General features: G+C 33.9%; 1 protein-coding gene across 4 annotated transcripts in view; it reads left to right on the top strand.

Annotated features, from left to right (window-relative positions):
• Positions 1 to 20909, top strand: part of LOC143249341 (kinesin-like protein KIF2A) — a 64819-nt gene that overhangs the window by 5420 nt on the left and 38490 nt on the right. For 2 of the 4 annotated variants that reach the window (XM_076499006.1, XM_076499007.1), the window contains exons 3-4: positions 6411 to 6505; positions 11197 to 11265. In XM_076499006.1, coding sequence (XP_076355121.1) covers positions 6411 to 6505; positions 11197 to 11265 — 164 coding nt within the window. Of the gene's footprint in view, positions 1 to 6410; positions 6506 to 7293; positions 7824 to 11196; positions 11266 to 20909 lie in introns of all 4 variants that reach the window. The other 2 variants (XM_076499009.1, XM_076499008.1) reach the window with 2 other exon arrangements.

Raw genomic sequence — 20909 nt, forward strand, 5'->3', positions numbered from 1 at the left:
TTGGCTCATTGAATAGAAAAGTGACTGGATGGAAGAAAAGGGTTTCATAAATGTAGTTCAGTCAAATTGAATCAAAGTCACAAGTAGGGTACATCAGGACTCAGAGTTAGGACTTTTTCTTTAATTATATCAATTATATAGGTAAAAGAATGATCATTAAATTATTTAACTTTGCTAATGATATTAAGGTTTGGATGCTGCTGGTTGTAAGTAATTAATGAAAGTATTTGAAACAGTTTTGACATTTCCATAATTAGAAGTTGAGAAATTAGTGTAGGTGTTAAAAATTAAATTTGAATTTAAAGATGAGGTAAGTTGTTTGACACAATTTCAATTCACCTGCTTTGATTCTTGTAAGATAAGGTCAAGGATGTGTGTGTATTACTGATGAAGATTGTAAATGGGTTAAAACATTTATCTGGCCTGCATTTAAATTAATGAATGTTATTTAGGTTAAGTTATCACTTGAAAAATGATCCAGAATTAAGTTACTGGATTTTTTCATGTTTTTATTTTCAATACTTTAGAAATACCACAGGTAAAGTTTGAATTACAAAGCCCAACCATGATCTGAATTGATAAACTAAACAGAACAAATTAAGAGCAAAAACAATAATTCAGGAAAACAAATGGTATTTGTTTACATTAAGTATTAAAGCATGAACTTCCTAAAGTTTGCAATTAATGATAACATTTTTGGATTTTTTAATGTATATTATGTAATTATACTTAGCTCTAACATTTGTTTTGAAAATTTAGAGTGAAAAGAGTTTATCAGTATTCAATGAGAGGTATGCTGAAAACTATCTACAATTTTAAAAAATCCATCCATTGCATGCCATTTTTAACTTAAATATTTCAAGGATATACAATGAAAGAATAATAAAAATCTTCAGCACAAATTACTTCATTGAAAAAATTTATGGTAAAGTATTTTCATTGATGGTGGTACTTTCATCAACTTACAAAGAGAAACAAAAACTCAATACAGAAGTATTCATAATGAAGTATTCTATGTATGTATTAAACAAAGTATTCTGTATGCAGTATCGAATAATTTATTATTAAAAAATTGTTTCATTGTAATAATAAAAAATATAATGCTAATGCATTTGGGTATGTTTGACCAATGAATGAGAAATTGTGTAATGTGTTGCAATGTGACATAATTTTATAATAAAACTTGTATTACATGGATAGTTTGTATTAACTTAATATATGGAGTTAGACTAATGTAAATCTCATACGCTTATTAAGACTTGAAATAGTGTTGGGTTTATAGCCAAAATTAACTTTAACATTGAGAAATGCCCAACTGATGAAACAATTCATTCTTAATATTTATAAGAACATAAGAAAAAGATATCTATTTCCATTACTAGGTTGATTTTTAACTTCATGATAAGCTCTGATCAGAAGTTAGTAATAATTGTAATAGCTTTCTTTGTAATCTGTCCTCTGAAGGTTAGTAAAAACAGCCTTACAATAAGTAGGCAAAATTTAGTATAACAAAGTACTGAGTGGGTGTAAGAAAACAAAAGTTCCATGTTGCAGACTTGTTCATTATTGCACATATTTTGGCTTTACCAATAGTTGGAGTTTGAAGATAAGTTTAGATTATTTATAATCCTTGTTTGTGTTAGAAATATATATTTTATATATTAACAGTTTTTACTATCCTTAGACTTGTATATAAACAGTTGCTAATTTTAGTCATTACCAAAGCAGTTATTTTTGTGATATCCATGTTTACTAGTATGTGAAGTGTGATGAGTGTACATTTTACATCTTACCAAACATTTCAAACAACACTTAGATATCTTAAAAATGACAGTCATTAGTAAGGTTTTTCCTGTAGCCTTTTCGTTGTGCTAGTTTGTACCAATCCAGTCAAAACATTATTTTGGTGATTATAGTTTGAGTTCATTCATAATTACTACATTCAAGTATTATGAAAATAATAAATTAAACCAGAGATACACAGACTTTAACGTAGATGCAAATGTTTTAAATGTCTTGGTACGTGTGTAATTTCATAGTTTAAGCTTTGTTCAGTTTGAATGAAATAGATACAAAAGAAACGGAGTCGCTCCTATAATATTACGCACGCCCGTAGTGAGCAAGAGACGGCATTAATTAATGACGTCTCTTCAACTATAATTTACTTAGATGCACTGACGAAGAAAAAAAAACTACAAAAAATAACAGAAATAAGGTTTTAACCAATCAATAAGAGTGCAATATGTGTTAATGAAATACAAATATATTAATAATAAATTACTAGTCACGTAAATATTACCATGACCAGCTTTCAAATTGACCGTTTTGTTATTTTTCTAATTTTAGAATGCAAACTTGTAAAAGGGCAGTGAAAAAGTTTAAAACCAATTATCAAAACATTATGAGAAAGTTGCAGTGTTAAATGTTTATTCATTAATGTTACTTTAAGGTTTCGTTTTTCTGTTGTAATGAAGGCTGATAGATAGGGAGACAAGAAAGCTGTGTTAAAGGCAACAAAGGAAAGTTGTTGGTATGATGTTTAATGTTTGTAGGCTTTTCGTAGTCGCTACATCCACATCGTGTATATCACAATCGTGTTCCCCGTTTATATGCGTTTATTTTTTAGTTATACTTGAATCTTTTACAATAAAATAATGTATGTAAGCAGATATTATATACACAAAACGGCTCGTTTGGGTTGAGAAAATATTTTACATAGAAGGTCGAAATGTTGTTCGCTCTTCTATGTAAAATATTTTCTCAACCCAAACGAGCCGTTTTTCCGTATATATTTCTCTATAGTGGGTTTTCTCGACATCACCGATATGTAAGCAGATATTCTTTATCTGATAAATTTTAACTCATGAAGTAATGATTCTAGGTAGCGGTTAAAAGTTTGTTTTTGCCCGCACGTTTCTGAAACGCTATTTTAGATATATGTGGGTTTCCCCTCTGTGTGATGAGTCATATGCCCTGAAAGGAAATTGCACGTGCCATGTATTTCTGTTTTTCTTACTCGGCGTTCATAGTAGCAACGCAAACTGGTTAACGTAGAAGTGAAGTACATAGTATCATATATGCACCATTGTTTACGAGCCAGTATCTGTTTGTTGCTCCTCGTTACGACTTGAATTTACTAGATTGTGTTATAAACTTTTCCTATTGCATATGTAACCCACACAGAACGTAGGTTGAATGCTGAAAGTAGTAAAAAAAAAATCTGCGACTCCACCCAACTTTTGAAGCCGGCCTAACGAAAGTTTAACCTTATTTAGACAAGAGTGACAGGTTCATGAGTAGTCTCTCAAGATCAGTATTTCTTCCAATACTGGCGAAATAAAATCGATTGTAACATGTAGGGGTAACAACAACAGACGTGTACATTTATTTAAAAATAAGTGTAAATGCTCGTTTTTATTGTACAGTTCTAATGAATGATTAAACTGAAAGAAAAAAAAATCATGTATCTAAAAGTTTGAGTGCCTCAGAAAATTAATCGATTTTTTGTCACTTCATATAGACAAACTCCTGTGTATAGAAATTTGTGTGTGTGAATATATATATTTCATAACACTTGTATTGGTTGAATAAGCAAAACCATACAATAGTAAAGTGTAGATGTATGTTAAATTACTGGCATGTCTGAAAATGTTCATGTTATGCCCTGGAGAGGGGGAAGTTGAGTAAAATAGTGCAGGAAGTAAAACGAGACACTGGAAAAGTTCTTAACGGCTTACCAAGTTCAGTAAGCTGTACTCGTGACTTCAAAGTTAGATTTTTATGTTTGTTTGTTTGTTTTTGAATTTCGCACAAAGCTACTCGAGGGCTATCTGTGCTAGCCGTCCCTAATTTAGCAGTGTAAGACTAGAGGGAAGGCAGCTAGTCATTACCACCCACCGCCAACTCTTGGGCTACTCTGTTACCAACAAATAGTGGGATTGACCGTAATATTATAACGCCCCCACGGCTGGGAGGGCGAGCATGTTTTGCGCGACGCGGGCGCGAACCCGCGACCCTCGGATTACGAGTCGCACACCTCACGCGCTGGGCCATGCCAGGCCCCGATTTTTATGTTACTGAATGTACTTGAGAAAGCATTGAAATTTTTTTTAAAATATGTTAATATTTTGTTGAATGGATACCATTTGAAGAATGAAAATTTCACTGATATTCAGGTTTACAGTTGCCCTGACAAATTATTCAGCTGTAACTTTAACCACCCCTCCACTAATATGAAATATTGCTATTCCAGCTTTGTATAATAGAGTAAAATACTAGAACATACAAAAAAGTATGAATTTCTTATGTGATTGTACTTTTAATTGAGTTGCCTCATGCAATTACTTTTTGCATTTGATACGTTATTGTTAGGTGATTTTTTAATTATTTGCTGTTAATCTCAGATCAGCATTTTGATAGTTAATGGACTATCTCTAATAATACAGATTTAATATTTGAACTTCAACTTCTGAAACTGTAGAACGTATTGGAATGCTTATACCTTTTTATCCAAAATTGTTTGTTTAGAATTTTCTCTGATGGCATGTGTGTGGTTAGATTTTTTTATCTAAAGATGTGTGTGTGTTTAAACATATCTAGCTAAAGTTATATATGTTTATTAAGATGTAAATTTAAACTTTCTGTGTGAAAGTGTTTGTTTGTTTAGACATTTTCTCTTAAGATGTGTCAGCTTAGACATGAAAATTGTATGCATTTTTGCCTGTAACTTTTCTATCTAAAGGTGTATGCATATGTTTAGACTTATCTAAAGATGTGTGTGCATGTTTAGATTGTCTAAAGGTATGTTTAAATTTTTCTATGTATTGATGAATATGTAAGCTTGTAAGTATTTTATTAAAATATGCTTGTGTTTAGTCTTTTTAGAAAGTTGTGTTTGTGTGTGTTTATTTTTCTTTCTAAAGATAATGTCTTTATGTATCAATCCTTGATATAAGTATATAAAGAATGTATTAAAGTGAATTTTGATATGATGACTCAAAACTCACTACAAGCTTTATAGTGGAATCTGATAATTTAATAACCATTTACTTTCAATTAATTACTTTCACATGAGGCTTGGATAGCTGGAGTAATAAATAGTATTAAATTTCAAATAGATTTTCTTTATTTGACACCAGTCAGTTAAGCTGAACAACCATGAATTAATCAAAAATAATGATGAAAAACCCTTAAACAGTTGGATAAATCAGAGACAAAGTTTGGTTACTTGGTTATTTTACCTAACACTAAACTTTGTGTAATATGTTAGTTATTTAATTGCTTTTAAGTAGTAAGGGGTATGGTGATCAAAGTAGAGCATTTGTAACAAGTATGTATTTTTCTGATGGAACATCAAGATATAGTTTAGTTGTGATAACATGTTTTATATTTTGCTAGTTTTAAGTGTAATGATTATTTTTAGATGAACATGTACATTTAAATTGGTGCATGCATCCAGCCTGTTAAAAAAAATCTTATTGAGTAAACCACACTAGTCTCCATTCGTAAGAATTCATTCTTAACTTGTAGGCTTCAGTTAAATATACTCTTAACATATGTTTTTTTGTGTTACACAAGAAAGATTAGTTTGCTTTATGAAACAGGAAATGCTGCATTTGAATCAATGGATTGGTAGTTCAGCATATAATGCATGTATTTTATTTTGTCAAAGTTTTTTATTTGAATACTTATTTTTATCCTAAAAATAAACTAAAAGTCCTGTTATATCAAATTATTATGTCTCTTTGTTATTACTTTCTTACTAGTCTTTTCAGCTTAAGTGTAAACAACTAGTCAATTTGGAACTCCAGTGGTTTATTGATTATTGAAGTGTAGGTCAAGCGTTATTGTTAAATTCATTGAACAAACATAAAGTGAATTAGCAATGGAATGACTAAAATGAAATGCTTTTTAAGTTTCCTCATAAATATTCTATCACATCCATTTATTTTATATGATTATATAAATTTTTTATCTTACTTTTCAGATAACCTTTGTAATAGTTTGAGTAATTGAATTATAAGTGGTTGAGTAATTTATGTTTTGTATGGATGGTTTTGATTATATAGATGTTATGTTTCAGTGAAAATTTTAAACTACTTTTCTAATTGACTTGAAATAATTTTGCAGGAATAAAAAATATATATACTTTTAGAATGTTTACTTTTTATCACTTTATAGAAAATGAACAGCTGAGGTGTTAGTTGCTTACAAATGTGTATCTAAGTACTCATGCATAAATCCTATTGAATGAAAATAAATATATTTATTGTTATACATACTCCTTATAAGCATGTCTTATAGTTGAATGTCCAATACAAGCAAATTTTCATATTTAAGAAACATACGATAGAAGTTTCAGTATTATTTTTCATGTCTAATCATTTCAGTGCTTTATTACATGTTTATAGGCCGTATCCATTCTGCTGTTATTAGTGGAATAAATTTAGCTGCAAGAAGTGTAACTGTTGAGTGGTTTGAACGTGGAGAGACTAAAGGAAAAGAGGTGAGGTCACATGTAATTTCATGCATTCATATTTTTAAACATTGTGTCCTAGTATACATTTGATAGGATGTTTGATCTCAACAGGTTTGGGCTGGCTTGTTTTTGAGGTAATGTTAGTGAGAAACATTAGTAAGTCTGCTCCTTATTTGGTTGTTTTATTACATTAACTTGTTATTTTTGAATGATTATTTATCTACTTAGTTCAACTATACGTTATGTATCTTTATGAATTAACGTCCAACAAATGCAATAAATCATTCAGTTAAAGTGAATACAAATACAGTCCTTTTCCACATTAAGAAAATGTTATGGTCAGGGTAAGTTGTGTTGATGGTGAAGGTTGGAAGACTATTTTATTTTGCAAGTGTTGAGTGCATGTGTGTATGGTAAAGCTTCTTTTAATTTAAGTAGTAGTTATGGTAATTTTCTAGAACTTAAATGAGAATATTCTTATTCATATCTTCCACCAGCTACTATCCAGTATACAGGCACGTTGTATACTTGGAGCTGTAAGTTAGTAGTGTATTGAAATGTATACACCTTTGTGTATATTGCTGTATAATGTTTTTCATATAAACTGCAGTAAAACTAATACCTGATCTGTATGCTGATACATATAAACTGTTATGGGGAGTATTATTTTTCCTGTTAGATACACCATTGTAACTATTTATGTAACTTGGTTTTCCTTCCAACCTCAAGCAACATTGTGAACAACAATACATAGAAATGTTACAACCAGAATTGTACACCATCTAATTTTTGTTCCCTTGGCTTGTACATCACAGATCTGTGACTCTCAAGCCAGTTTATTCATTTACAGGTAAACCTGGTAATAAACATCAGTGAAGCAAAAGCACTATGGTCAGTTAAAATGTTGCAATCAAGGAATGTCAGTTTGCTTCATCTGATGATGCTTGTCAGATTTTCTCTGGGGTTTTCTAATGCCATAACTTATGGAGTGGGGTCAACTGAGGTTTTATTATCTTAGATGGTCTAAAGCCATAAAGACATTGGAAATGCCCTAATGAAAAGTAACTCGGGATACATGATTGTATATGATGAAACCTCCACTGGTCAAGATGTGATACAACCGGATGTGCTGATTAGATATGGTCCAGTAACAAATCCAGATTGCCAGGAGATACTTAATGACTTTCCACTATTATGTCAAAAGAAACTAATATTTGAAACATCTGCATATTTTCTGAAGGATGTTAGTACATTCCTATGAAGCTTGTTGCAAGTGTTTAAGAAGATAATCCAAATGTCAACAAAACCATTGGAATGAGATCAACAATGCTCTGAAAGAAGATAGGTATGAAATTTTCTCCCTTCAGTATCCTGAAATCTTCATGTTATGCAATATGCATTCATATTTATCTCAGAACATGATGTAAAGGCCATGCCTGCAGTTTTCATAGATTTTGTTTGTTTCTTTATCATAATTCTGCCAACACTTCTACTGTGTCCATGAATTTGTTTTGTAAACATGTCAATGTACAACTTCTCTTGAGGTTTGAAATGATCATACTCTTTTTATTATTTAGTGGACTGGAACTAGTACTAAGTGAGAGTTGTGAATGTGGAATTCATTATTAAACATTATTATATGAAATCACATGACTAGCCACCTGGTACTTGTTTGAAGGTGCATTAACATTAATTAAAAAGAACATTTGTATCTTATCTCCATTGTTTTTGGTTGTGTATAGAAAAACCTATTTTACTGAAATTTTATTTATGTGCAAAAAAAAGTTTTCATTGTCAAACAATGACTAGGTATATTAACTTCATAATGCATAGGTGTGTAAATTCCATGTAGCTGTTGTATGGTTTCTTTTAATGCATTATGGAAAAGAAATTAATGGATGTAATAGTTTTAAATTTAAAATGGTTTTTTAACAGATTAAGTTTCTGTAAGTGTCTCATTTTTGTGATAGTGAAATTAACTATTGTCTTTGAAAATTTTCCATTGGGATATGTTCTTTAATAAATGTTTCTATTTGTTGTAGATGCAAGTGGGTTACTAATGAAATTTGGTAATTGATTAATCATCTGGCTGATTAACTGGTTATTCTTACATGAGACCTGGATTGTTATCAAATATTTTAACATCTGCCACACAAGCCATGCCATTGTCTTGATGTGGATCCAAAATTCAGATCATTGCAGAAATATTTGAGTTATTTTGCTTAGATGGAAAAAAAATGATTTGATACTAGTTATGGGTTGTAGGTCACTAGACCAGACCCTTGAACTGGCCTGAGACCATGAGAGCCAACATAAAGAAGCTAACTTGCAAATGTAAAGTAAGACAATGTTGTGGTGAAACTAATTTGAAATGTTCTAGATATGGTTGTGAATTATTGGTTTAACTGTAATGATTAAACTAAACTATAGGTCCAGGTTTTAGGGAAGAAGTTATTAGAAGATATCCCAATTAATTTGGCCTACCAGCTGAACTGGAGGTTTATAAATTGATTACTGCAGTGACAGTAAAGTATACAACAATGAGCACAGTAGTATAGTTATCTTTACAAAAGAGGATTGGAATAATATATAAGAAAGAGTTAGTTTAACTGTTTTGTGAAACTTATGGCTCGGGTACATTCATAATGCATGACAAGATGTTTTCCCTTGTGATTATCAAATTAAAAATGCCATTTCTGCAATTCAGAGTTAAGTATAAGAAGGATGGTATAATGTCCAGTATGGTTCCACCATGGTATAATCCATATGGATTTCATTGTGTCCTATTTTCACTAATATTTAGTTCCATTTTTTAAAAGTTGATTGTTTCATCAAATAACCTTAAATTGCCAGTTCCTGGAATGATCCCTCTTGATCATTCTGGGCTCAGTACTAAAAGATGCTGGGCTGGATGATTTGGCAGGTGTCAACAAACAGCAACACTAATTTTGATTAGTTGGTTATTTTAATGAATAATGAAATTGATCTATTAAACTGAAAAATTAATTGATGTAATAAATTAATTATTCTTCCAGCATCTGGACTCTCAATTGAGTTAATGACAAAGTTCTAACTGTGGATTTCAACCTTTTATTTCTACATTCTTGTAAAACTTTCCTATAAAGATTTTATAGCATAAAACTAAATTTTGTCTTCTTTTTTTAATATTCAAAAATACTCCATAAATGTTTATGATCACTGGTATGCAATTTATTTTTTTACTATACCAAATTATCAAACTAAATACATCTTACTGTGTTTTGCAAAAAACATTGACTTCTACCTTACTGAAACATCATGCTTCAAAAGAAGCATGAATTGAAATCAGAAGTGTTCTTGTAGTACTTATGGCAGTAAGATCTAATGTAAATACCAGTGGCCTTGTTGGCAAAATGAAGCTTTAACCCTATTGGGTCAAAAGCCATATCTTCATATATTTGTTTACTTGCATTCAAAATTTTATTCAACTACTATTTTATGTCGTTATGTTTGGTATCGAACTGTAGATGATAGTTCAAATTATACATTATTTAATTTCTTAACCTAAAGAGAGAATTATTTACTTTATTTTTTTACTGTTCTGTTTTAAGAAAAATAAGTTTAAACTTTAATTAGTAAATAGTAATAATGTATATGCATATATAATGTATAATAACTGAAATGTGATTGTATGTTACAAAAACTAGTCCACTAAAACACAGCAAAGAAAGGTTGCTTTAAAAAGAATAAAGGTAAATTTTATACTCTTGGATATTGTAACATGAGTGCACATGTGCCAAATCATTGTAACTTCTGTATTGTTAACCAAGTATGGCTGAAAAGAAAATACAATAAAAATAGTTAAATATATATAAATGTATAATTTTTGAGAGACTTAAGCTAATTAAACACTTGTATTGGTGTATGGATTTGACCAAATACACAACCTCCAAAAAAATTAGGAATTATAAATTATGCTTGTTTTGTTCTAGAATGAATGCAAATTGTAACATAATGAAAGGGTTAAATATTTGAACACATAATAACCAACTTCATATTGTTCCAAGAAAAGCATTTATTTTTTAATGTAGCAATGTCATAATTGAGATTAAGTATAGTATAACAAACAGGCTTTAAAAATTGTCAGTAGTTTTGTTGTGACAGAAGTTTAAAAGTTAACAAATTTTTCTCTTCTAACAGTATATTACCAAGCTAAACTTTTATTTTGTTGTAATCTCTACATGAGAGGCAATTGACTAAATTTGATCAATTTTATCTACTATCTAGCGAAATCACAGCCAAAGGAACGGGCTTGGAGAAATCAACAATGACATGTTGTTTTATGGGTTGAAATGAGCAGAAAGTTTTCTTTACATGTTAAGGTCACTAGCCTGTAGCTTCTCATAGGTTCTACTAAGTGTTTAGTTATACAAAACTATTTACTTTCCTCCTGCAAGTGCAATGTTATGATGTGAAAAAAATATGAACATTCATGAATTAAAAATCGTTTTTTTTTAATTTTTGAAACTATTGCTGAAGAAATCTTAACTCTGATGTTCTTGCTTTAATGTGTGGGAAAAAATCAGGTTATATACTTTTGTTTATTCAGTGGTGCAGGTTGCATTCATACAAGTACAATAGATTTAACTGTTCAACAAATGCCTTTCATCTTTTAGTTTTTAGTAGAAGACAATTTTTTAATGGTTTTCTTAAGCCATGTGGTTTATTTTATTTTATAGATAGAGTTTGATGCTGTGTTCTCCCTTAATCCAGGGATTTTTGAAGTTCCTCGCAATATTAATCGAAAGGTAGGGGAAAATCCTTTAAAAATACAATTTAATCATGAGTTCTTGAAAACTAAAGTGCCTACTCAAACATATTTTAATTAGACATTTTAAAATATGTTGAATTAATAAGTTAGTAATGAAAGACAGGACTTTATACACTTTAACAAAATCAAAACAGAATCATTAAGATAACTGGGAAGACAATTCTAGCTATTTTATCAACTCCTTTGAACTATGTGTTTGTGATGTGAGAATTCTAATGGGGGCTGACCAACCATTGGACAATAAAGTTTTAAATATAGAAGTAATTTTTCCAGTATTTTTCCTCCTTGGGAAAGCTTATGATGGAAGATGGGTGGGTGTATGCTAATCTGTTATTAATTTCACTGATGTACATGACTTTTACTAACTTCAACTTGATGTAGTTATAACCTAAAAAAAAAGCCTCTAGAATGACATAACTGCCTTTTGTCACTTAAAAACATAAGTATATGCTTGAAGTTTTACTTTTTCAAGTAAGTAATAAGCACAGATAATTGGCTGCAGAAAAGCAAGTTTACGTTATTTTTTTCAGTCATACTGCCAGTATCAACTTTTGGATTACTATTTGATGATGTTTTGTTTGAATCTGAACAAAAAATGGAGCTTATGGCATTATTCCTTGAATGTTTCAGTTAAAAAATTGTTTTTAGCCATATTTGTTGCTTAGAGACTACTGGGCAGTATTCCACACAACCCTTATTTATTTTACATTAAAATTATTAGTCTTTGTCAGTATAAAGGCCAAGAAAAAATGCTAAATGATTAAAATTTTAACAAATATCAAATTTTCCAATTTTTCTAAAACAACAAACTGTACATTCTACAGCATAAGTTTTGATATTTTTAACAACAATATCATTCACTACTTTAACTTTTTTGAAGCAAGAAGTGTTAAGGAAACAAACGTGTGATACATATATATAATTACTGAAGTATACATATGCTTTGTATATTGTTAACTAGCTGTACAATCTGCAGTTTCCATTCCTTCATCATATGGCAGTATGAGGGGTGAAGAAATGTTTTGTAATTTGAAGTTTATAGCAAATAAAACTAACCAATTCCATTGATTAAATGTAAGTATGGATTTGTACAATTCAAAACATAGTTTAAGTGATGTTGCTTCTCAGTTTTTATGGAAGGTTTTTGTGTTAATTAATTCAACATATTTAATGAGAATATTAAATCATTTTCATGTGTTAACAGTGCAAAGCAACTTTATTCATATAATGATCTAAAAATGTCACGTAAATACTGAAGTATAGAATTCTTTGAAAAACATTTATTAAACACTGATTGAATAAGGAAATAAATAAATGAAATATTCACAATTGTTTGTTTAATTAAAACTTGTTTATAGAAGTTGTGATAACACAATATTACCTGCAGTTAGTAGTGATATGCAGATTTTGTGGCTTTTGTGCTGAAAATAAGACCTTAATACTGTTTAATTTCAAAAACTAATAGTGGCAGTTTTGCAATTTTCTGTTTCAAATAAAAAATGATAAGTGGCAATAGTAGACTTTTAAAAAATATTTAACATAAAAGAAGACATCACGATTATTTTAAATATATTACCCTTTTATTGATATAAATTAGAATATTTTAAGGTTATTAATTTCTAATTTAGATGACTTTTCCTTTTAGTACTAGCATTAAGCTGTAATTTGATATATTGTCTCCTGAATAGTAGTTATTCTATTTTTCTAATACTTTCTGTATAAAAATAGTTCTTGAATGTTGTGCACATTTTATAGAATAATGAGTAACAGTGGAAATTTTTTAAACTAAATGTGTAAAAGCTGGTCCATTGGATCGACTCACATTAGAGAAGTAATGCTGACTATAATTCCCAATTTATGAAGTGTATCTTCATAATATGTGGAAATCTTTTCATCAACAAGTCTGTTGTAATACAAACAAATCAAGTGTTACTAAAATTTTTATACTAAAAATATCTTTGTAAAGTGCTGAAGTTAATTAGACTTGAACTGTAGTAATGTTTAGTAGGTGATGTGAAGAGAAAAACCACTTTTGTCTATTGTATAATTTGCAAGTTGCATTTGAAGTTTTGCTCTATATCTCTCTATATTGTATTTGTTATTTTCTTTACTCTGTTATGAACTGAACTGTTGCAAAATCTATAGTGTTAGGTAACACAAAAAGTTAATTCTGACAAAATTTTGAATTACATGTTGAATGGCACTGTATGAGGTATAGACATTTGCACTTTGACCTCTAATCATGCACATAGGGTTTAATTTTTACAATGGTTAGCATGCTGGTCTTAGTGCTATATTATCTTTAACATTATATAAAGCTAATTATTAATCTCTCATTAATGGCATGTAGTGTTTGTAACAAAAATTTAAAAAAATTGTTAATTTTGAAATTTAAGTCTAATGAAATATTACTTCTGATTTCAACAGTGGGAGTTGTGTAAGGTAACTTTACACTTGTTGGAAATTTCATTTTAGAATAAATAACAGTTAGGTGACCATCAGTTAGTTAGCAAGAGAAAAATGCTAACTAATTGTCAGGCTCTGATATGTCCTAATGGCTATGCTTCTGAGTCATTTTTTCACCCTTTCAGCAATGGGAATGTTATGTGTAACAGTCAATTCCACTATTCATTAGTAAAGAAACAGCCCAAGAGTGTGGTTTGAGGAGTTGACTAGATTCCTTCCCTGTAACGTAGGCCTCAATGAATATTTTCATATCTAGGTCTGATATAGAAAAGCTATGGAATATATTTTGAATTGGTTTTGTGGTTATGGTAAAAGACAGTTTTACATTGACAAGCAAAATGTTCATTATTAAACTTTATTATATAACATTTTAAAGTTAAACTTCAATATGTGCAATTATTAAAATAGATTAAATAACTGTAACTTAGGTGGATTCTTCTAAAGAATGAAAGAAAAAAAATGAAAATAATCATTGTTATTAATAGGTCAAGCAGGTTTTTTCAGAATAGGTTTAATCCTTTTGATGAATTTAATAAAATTCTAAAGGGACAAAAAGTAGCTTATTAGCCCATCAAAGACAATCCCTTTTAGTTCCCAACTGTAATAACCCCTCACTACTCGTGTGTTTATCCAGTATTATTTCTAACTCAGTTAAATTTTCTACCTCCACTACCCTTGAAGGCAGCTCATTCCAAAAGCCAACCATCATATTTGAAAAGTAATACTGTCGAAACTGCAGCTGAGTGACTCATGCTACCAAAATTTGAATTTATGATCCCTTTTATTGTTTTTACTGCTTAACAAAAAACTGTTTGGTTGTATATTATCAATAACTTTAATAGCCTTAAACACCTCAATGACATCCTCTTTGACCCTTCCCCTCTCCAGAGAGAACAAGTTTATGGATTTTAGCCTCCCCTCATAAGACAATCCCACCATTCCAGGTATTCTTGTGGCTCTTCTCTGAATCTTATTCAACAATTCAATCTCCTCGAGAAAGGGAGCCCAAAACTGCATACAGTATTCTAAATGAGGCTTTACACCTTACAAATCCCTTGTTTTGTATTCAATATTTCAATAGATGCTACCCAAAATCCTATTAGCCATATTGCTACCTACATTACACTGTTTAAATAACTTAGGTTATTCTTTTATTACAACATCAAAATATTTTTTTCAACCACAGGTACCTAATGTATTCTCATTTGAATTGTGAAAAACTACATGTACCACCTTACATTTTGGACAGTTTAATATCTGCTTACATATTGGCACAGTAGATTGAATGATCTAAATCTCCATATCAGTCTGCAGCATCTTTGATAGTTAGTCACCCCAAAAACCTCAATGCCATCTGCAAATTTCAAAATTTTATTAGTCATTCCATATTCAGTATCATTAATATAAATCACAAACACCAGAGGGCCTAGCACAGATTCCTGAGGCAACCACTTGTAAATGTGATCAAATCAGATTCTAATTCCATTTATTACTGCTTTCTGCTTTCCAGTTCATTTTCTTTCAAATTTAATCACACTTCCTCCAGATCCACAGAATTTTTATAACATGTTTTTGTGAGGCACCTTATTAAATGCTTTTAGAAAAACAAAGGTAAACGAAATCCAAAGTATTTCCTTCATCAACTCTTGCAGTAACATCCTCAAAGAATGTCAAAAGTTTTATTAAACAAGACTTTCCCTCAGCAAAACCATGCTGGCTCTTTGACACTATCAAACTGCGTTAAGTAAATCTGCAGTATATCTTTCATTACACTCTCCAAAACCTTTCCCAATACTGATGTAAGACTAACAGAATAATAATTCTCTGGACAATATTTATCACCTCCTTTAAATATTGGACTAACATTAGTCATCTTCCAATCTTCAAATACTCTTCCATAACTTTTTATGACCTGTAAAAAGTTAGCTAACAACTCAAAAATAGAATTTTTAACTTAATTTAAAACTTTAGGATAAACATTGTCTGGTCCAGCCCCTCGGTGTGTATTTCTGTACGTGGTGAGGGGACCTCCCAGGGAAGGTTCTGTTCTATCAGGTTACCTTCTCTGGGATCTAAACATCCACCCACGTGTTTGCGTGCGTGGTGACCCGTGAAGGGGAGGAGAGGATCCTGGTGGTTGAGGGGTCCAACCCTAACGCACCACTTTGGCCTCGAATTCCTGTAGACGGCTGCCTTGGGTGGCCCCTTGGGTTAATCGGCTGGTCCACTTGGACTAGAGTCAACCAAGTACCAGTGTTGGAAGTTCTCAACGGGTGTTGTGGACATTGTGCCTGATGCTGGTGTTTGAGTATAGTGCTCACGAAACCCTGGCGTTGCTGCATTGTCCTTGTGTGACTTTGTAGTGCATCTCCTTGTAGGGCTCCATGGTGGGTGGGGTCAGTGGGTACCGAAATTGTTTCTTTTTCCTATGGATCCTCTAAAAAATTTAAATAAAATTGTAAAAAAAACAGTCAATGGGTAAGCGACCACGTCTTGAATACTCAGAACAGCAATCTTCAACATCAGTAACACACGTATCTCATTTTCTTGTATTACACTCTCTTTTGGAAAAACTTTTAGGGCAAATGTCCCCCTTTTTTATTCAAAAGGGACTAGAGGGACTTGCTGGCTCTCCAAAATCACTAAAGAAACTTCGATCTGGTGACATATTGGTTGAAACATCCACATCCCAACACAGTGAACTCCTCTTGAATTCAAAGGCAATTGGGGATATACCTATTGAGGTTACACCCCATGCTACCTTGAATTCTTCACAAGGAGTTATTGTTGAAAGGGATTTGAAGAATGTTCCCGAGTCAGAGATTCTCGCTGGTCTCTCCACTCAAGGAGTTTCTGCAGTGAGGCGCATCTCCACTAACAAAGATGGAATTACACTGCCAACAAATACCCTCGTTTTAACATTTACTTCACCACGTGCACCTGCCACCATCAAGGCAGGTTATCTCATTTGCAGGGTTCGGCCATACATACCAAACCCTCTTCGATGTTTCCAATGTCAGAGATTCGGCCACTCAAAGACATCCTGTCATGGTTCCCTGACATGTGCTCGTTGTGGAGGTAAGGACCACGATGCCTATGACTGTGACATGAACCCACATTGCGTAAACTGCAATGGTTCTCACCCCTCTTACTTTCATTCTTGCCCAAAATGGTTGGAGGAAAAAGAGGTGCAGCGCTTGAAAACGACACATAACATTAGTTATCCTGAGGCTCGGAAATTGCTGTCCACCACTTCATCTTGGACATATGCTGCTGCACTTCATTCCACAACTACAGTGGGAGTGCAGACAGATCTCTCTGTGCCTCCAAGAGAATCGTTTTCAAAACAAATGAAAAGCCTTTTGACCTCCGTGGTTATAAAGGTTGATGAATCGACTTTCACACCTATCTCTGTTCCTCCCATACCTTCCAACAAACCTCAAGATACACGTCCTTCAGTTTCAAATACAGGCATTTCTTCTGATACATCTTTTTCTCCCACCACAAGAGACAAAACAATTATTCGTTCGTGTCCTCAGTCACTGGATTCCCCTTCCAATAACAAAAACCTGCCCACCCGACACAGAGCAGGATCCATGGAGGTTGATAGACCTCCTCCGACTAAAGACAGTAAAGAAAAAAGACGTGGTCGTAAACCGAAGTGTTCTCCAGCCACTTCACCTACCCGTTCTTAAAAATGGCCACCTTGATACAATGGAACTGTAGAGGTTTACGTTCTAATCTGGATGATATCAAAACGCTGATTGCTTCCTACCATCCTGTTTGTCTTTCTTTACAAGAAACATTTCTCAAAACTGCTGATACTGTCTCCATTCGGCAGTTTTCTCTGTACAGAAATGACAGGTTGTGTGATGGTTGAGTACATGGAGGGGTGGCACTGTTGGTTGATCAACACGTGCCCACCCTGTCTTTGTCACTCAACACACCCTTGGAGGCTGTAGCCATCCGTGTTTCCTTGGGTCATACCATCACTGTTTGTTCTCTGTACCTGTCCCCTGGAAAGACATATGATCAATCAGATCTTGATGCTCTCGTTGAACAATTGCCATCTCCATTTCTAATCCTAGGGATTTTAATGGACATCATCCTCTCTGGGAAGTGCTATTATTGATGGGAGGGGCGATCTGTAGAGCGGATGCTCTCTGATCACAATCTTTCTCTTTTCAATACTGGTTCTTCCACTTACTTTCATGCACCTAGTCAGTCCTTTACCGCTATTGATCTCTCAGTTTGCTCCCCTTCATTATTCTCCCATTTTTCATGGAGGGTTGACAGTAATCCACTAGGCAGTGATCATTTTCCGATCCTTTGAGAGAGACTGGCCGTGGTCGATGCCACCCTACCCAGCGTGCCCGGTGGAAGCTGGATCAGGCAGACTGGTCCACTTTCACTGCTCTCGCAGAACTTTATCCTGCCATCATAAATCAGCCATCAATAGACGACTGTGTAGCAGTGGTAACTGACTGTATTACACATGCAGCTGCTCAGTGTATTCCTAAAACCTCAACACGTTTTCCATGATATCCTCGTCCGTGGTGGAATCCTGTTTGCCACTTAGCACGGAAGGCTCAAAAGCGGGCCTGGGATACTTTTTTGTAGATATCCCACACTTTCAAACCGGGTTGCTTTCCAACGGGCCCGTGCACATGCTAGGTGGGTAAGACGTCACAGCCAGAAGGAATCTTGGATTAAGTTCACAACCAGTATATCTTCTACCACCAGTTCCAAGATCATATGGGACAGGATTCGAAAGGTTAATGGACACTACAATTCTATCCCCCTCTCGATCTTACTCTCTGATGGTCAGGAGGTGACTGATGTTCGGAACATCGCTAACACTCTAGGTGAAAGCTTTTACCGGGTATCTAGCACTTCTGCTTGTTCCTCCACCTTCCTGGCCATCAAGACTCGGGCAGAGCGATCACCTCTTTCCTCTCGAACTGACTGTTTCTTTGACTATAATTGTCCCTTTACCCTGGTGGAACTAAAAAATGGCCCTTCATCGGTCTGCCAGTACGTCTGTTGGACCTGATGATATTCATTATGACATGCTGCACCATCTATCTCCTCCTTCTCTTGACGTCCTTCTGATTGTTTTCAACCGGATCTGGCAGGAGAATGTTTTTCCTGATGCCTGGTGCCAGGCTATTATTTTACCTTTCTCTAAACCAGGGAAAGATCCCAAGATTCCTTCAAACTACCGTCCAATTGCTTTGACGAGCTGTCTCTGTAAGACATTAGAAAGGATGGTTAATGCTTGTCTTGTTTGGTTCCTTGAATCAAACAACCTCCTCTCGCCCACCCAGTGTGGGTTCCGTCAACAGCACTCCACTACAGACCACCTAATTCGTCTTGAAACATCTATCAGAGAAGCCTTTCTCAACCGCCAACATCTTGTATCAATATTGTTTGACATAGAGAAGGCTTACGACACAACATGGAGGTATGGCATTTTGCGAGACCTCCATACATATGGGTTACGTGGCCATCTACCCATGTTTATTAAAAATTTTTTAATGGACAGGAGATTCCAAGTTCGTGTGGGTTCGACACTTTCCCGCTCTTTTGTACAGGAACTTGGAGTCCCTCAAGGCTGTGTATTGAGTGTTACACTCTTCAGTATAAAGATAAATGCCATCACTGAACAACACCCTCTCACTGTTGCGAATGGGCTGTATGTCGATGACTTTCACATCTCATGTCAGTCATCAAACATGAGATATATTGAGCGGCAACTACAAACCGCCCTCAATTGTGTAATGGAAGTGGACTCTGGCGAACGGCTTTAATTTCTCTCTCCAAAACTGTATGCCTGCACTTTTGCCGCCGACGGGTATTCACCCTGATCCTGAACTTCATATCGGTGAAGTTTTGCTGCCAGTGGTCCCGGAGACCAAGTTCTTGGGGCTTATCTTTGATCGTAAACTGACCTTTATACCACACTTAAAGCAGCTTGGTCAAATGCACAAGAGCACTGAACATCCTCCGTGTTCTCTCTTCTACCAGTTGGGGGCAGATCGCTGTTCAATGTTAAAGGTATATCGTGCTCTTATTAGATCGAAACTCGATTATGGATCAATGGTCTGGCTCTGCCAGACCCTCGGCCTTAAAGATGCTGGACCCCGTTCATCACCGAGGACTTCGACTCTGCACTGGGGCTTTCCGTACCTCTCCAGTTCAAAGTATATACATTGAATCTCATGAACCTTCTCTACACCTTTGCCGTTTGCAACTATCTTTACAATATACTTCGAAGCTTCATTCCTTACCAAAGCATCCCACCTGGAAATGTGTTTTCCTTCCTCGGTGGGCAGTACTTTTTCAGAACAGACAATCTGTCATTGCTCCATTTGGCATCCGGGAGCAATTGGATGAATTGGGTCTGTCCTTGGATAACATTGCAGATTTCACAGGTCGGCCCATCCCACCATAGCTTATTACAGCCCCCAAATGTGACCTTTCTTTCAGTCACCTAAAAAAGGCAGATACTCCAGATTGGAAGTACCGTCTTATATTCAATGAATATCTTTCAAACAATCATTCAGTTCCCATTTATACAGATGGTTCCAAATCAGGTAATTCAGTGGGCTCTGCTATGGTTTGCTATGGGTCAGTAGTTGTGCGCAGAATCCCTTCTACAGCTTCTGTGTTCACTGCTGAACTGTATGCCATATCTCTTGCCCTGGATCATATTGCAGCTGAGCAGTACTCCAACTGCACTATTTATACTGATTCGCTTAGTTCTATACTTGCCTTGGAATCGCTACACGTTAGCTCACATCCTATTCTCGCTGATATTCAAACCGACTGGCCCATTTCTCATTAGCAGCTACTTCAATCCAGTTTTTCTGGATACCAGGCCATGTTGGTATTCGCGGGAACAAGCTTGCAGACATGGTAGCTAAATACGTCTGCTTCAGCACCATCACCCTATGCCTATTCCGTTACATGGACTATGGTGTTGTCTTCAAGGCTCGGCTCCGTGCCAGCTGGCAGTCCACTTGGAATGAGCAACGTGACAACAAACTTTTTCAAATCAAACCAAAATTGGACTTTGGCCATCTAGCTTCTGTAAAGTTCGAAGGAGGAAGTTGTTCTCACTAGGCTACGATTGGTCACAGTTTTTAACTCATT

The sequence above is a fragment of the Tachypleus tridentatus genome, chromosome 4, assembly GCF_004210375.1.
Source record: "Tachypleus tridentatus isolate NWPU-2018 chromosome 4, ASM421037v1, whole genome shotgun sequence".
Lineage (NCBI taxonomy): Eukaryota > Metazoa > Arthropoda > Merostomata > Xiphosura > Limulidae > Tachypleus > Tachypleus tridentatus.